The sequence below is a fragment of the Coregonus lavaretus genome, assembly GCF_964263955.1.
Source record: "Coregonus lavaretus genome assembly, chromosome: 7".
Lineage (NCBI taxonomy): Eukaryota > Metazoa > Chordata > Actinopteri > Salmoniformes > Salmonidae > Coregonus > Coregonus lavaretus.
Window position 1 is genome coordinate 50163088 of NC_139994.1, and position 703 is coordinate 50163790.

Genomic DNA, 703 nt, shown 5'->3' on the forward strand with positions numbered 1-703 from the left:
TGTCCCACCTACTGTTTCCTTTTCTGTGCACATGAGCGACAGTACAATCTCTGATGTGCTGCAACATCTGCATGTCACATAAACTCGTCACTCTTTTCTACCCAAACCCTGCCATCCTGTCTCACCGTGGCAGTTGGGATCACCGTCTCAGTTGGCTCTGTTCTGGTTTTTCTGCGGCGAGGTTCAGGCATTGGAGGCGGAGGCTCGAAGTCAACATCAGAATCAGATGAAGACTCATCGATTTCAAGCTCAATATCTGATCCTCCATCCTCACCTAAATTCTGCAGCATTTGTTTGGTTCGGCTTGCCATTGTGAACTGCACACGTTGTATGTTGTACTCAGTGTCTGATTTGACTCTGAGGGGAAATTATATACCATTTCCAGCCTTTCATAATAAAATAATTAGACCGCCTACAACGCCCACAATTCTTCATCAAAATTACACTATTGTTCTAAATGTAATCATTCTCATTTATATGTATTTTTTTTCTCCAAAAATTATCTTCTTTGCCATTTTTTAAAATTAGTTTTGTTTTATTTATTTAGGGGGTAGATCAGCTTTAATATTGCAGATAGATAGTAACTTCCATCAATGTAATTGTCTGCATCACTTCCAATCCCCCATATGGTTTTTTTCCGCATAAAAAAAAAAAAGATATACACACATACATACACTACCGTTCAAAAGTTTGGGGTCCCTTA

General features: G+C 39.3%; 1 protein-coding gene across 1 annotated transcript in view; it reads right to left on the bottom strand.

Annotated features, from left to right (window-relative positions):
* efnb3b (ephrin-B3b) overlaps positions 1 to 311 on the bottom strand; it is a gene marked incomplete at its 5' end in the record, with an annotated part of 12478 nt that extends 12167 nt beyond the window's left edge. Inside the window, one exon of the mRNA XM_084165818.1 lies at positions 126 to 311. Coding sequence (XP_084021944.1) covers positions 126 to 311 — 186 coding nt within the window. The remainder of the gene's footprint in view (positions 1 to 125) is intronic.
* Between the last annotated feature and the right edge of the window lie 392 nt (positions 312 to 703).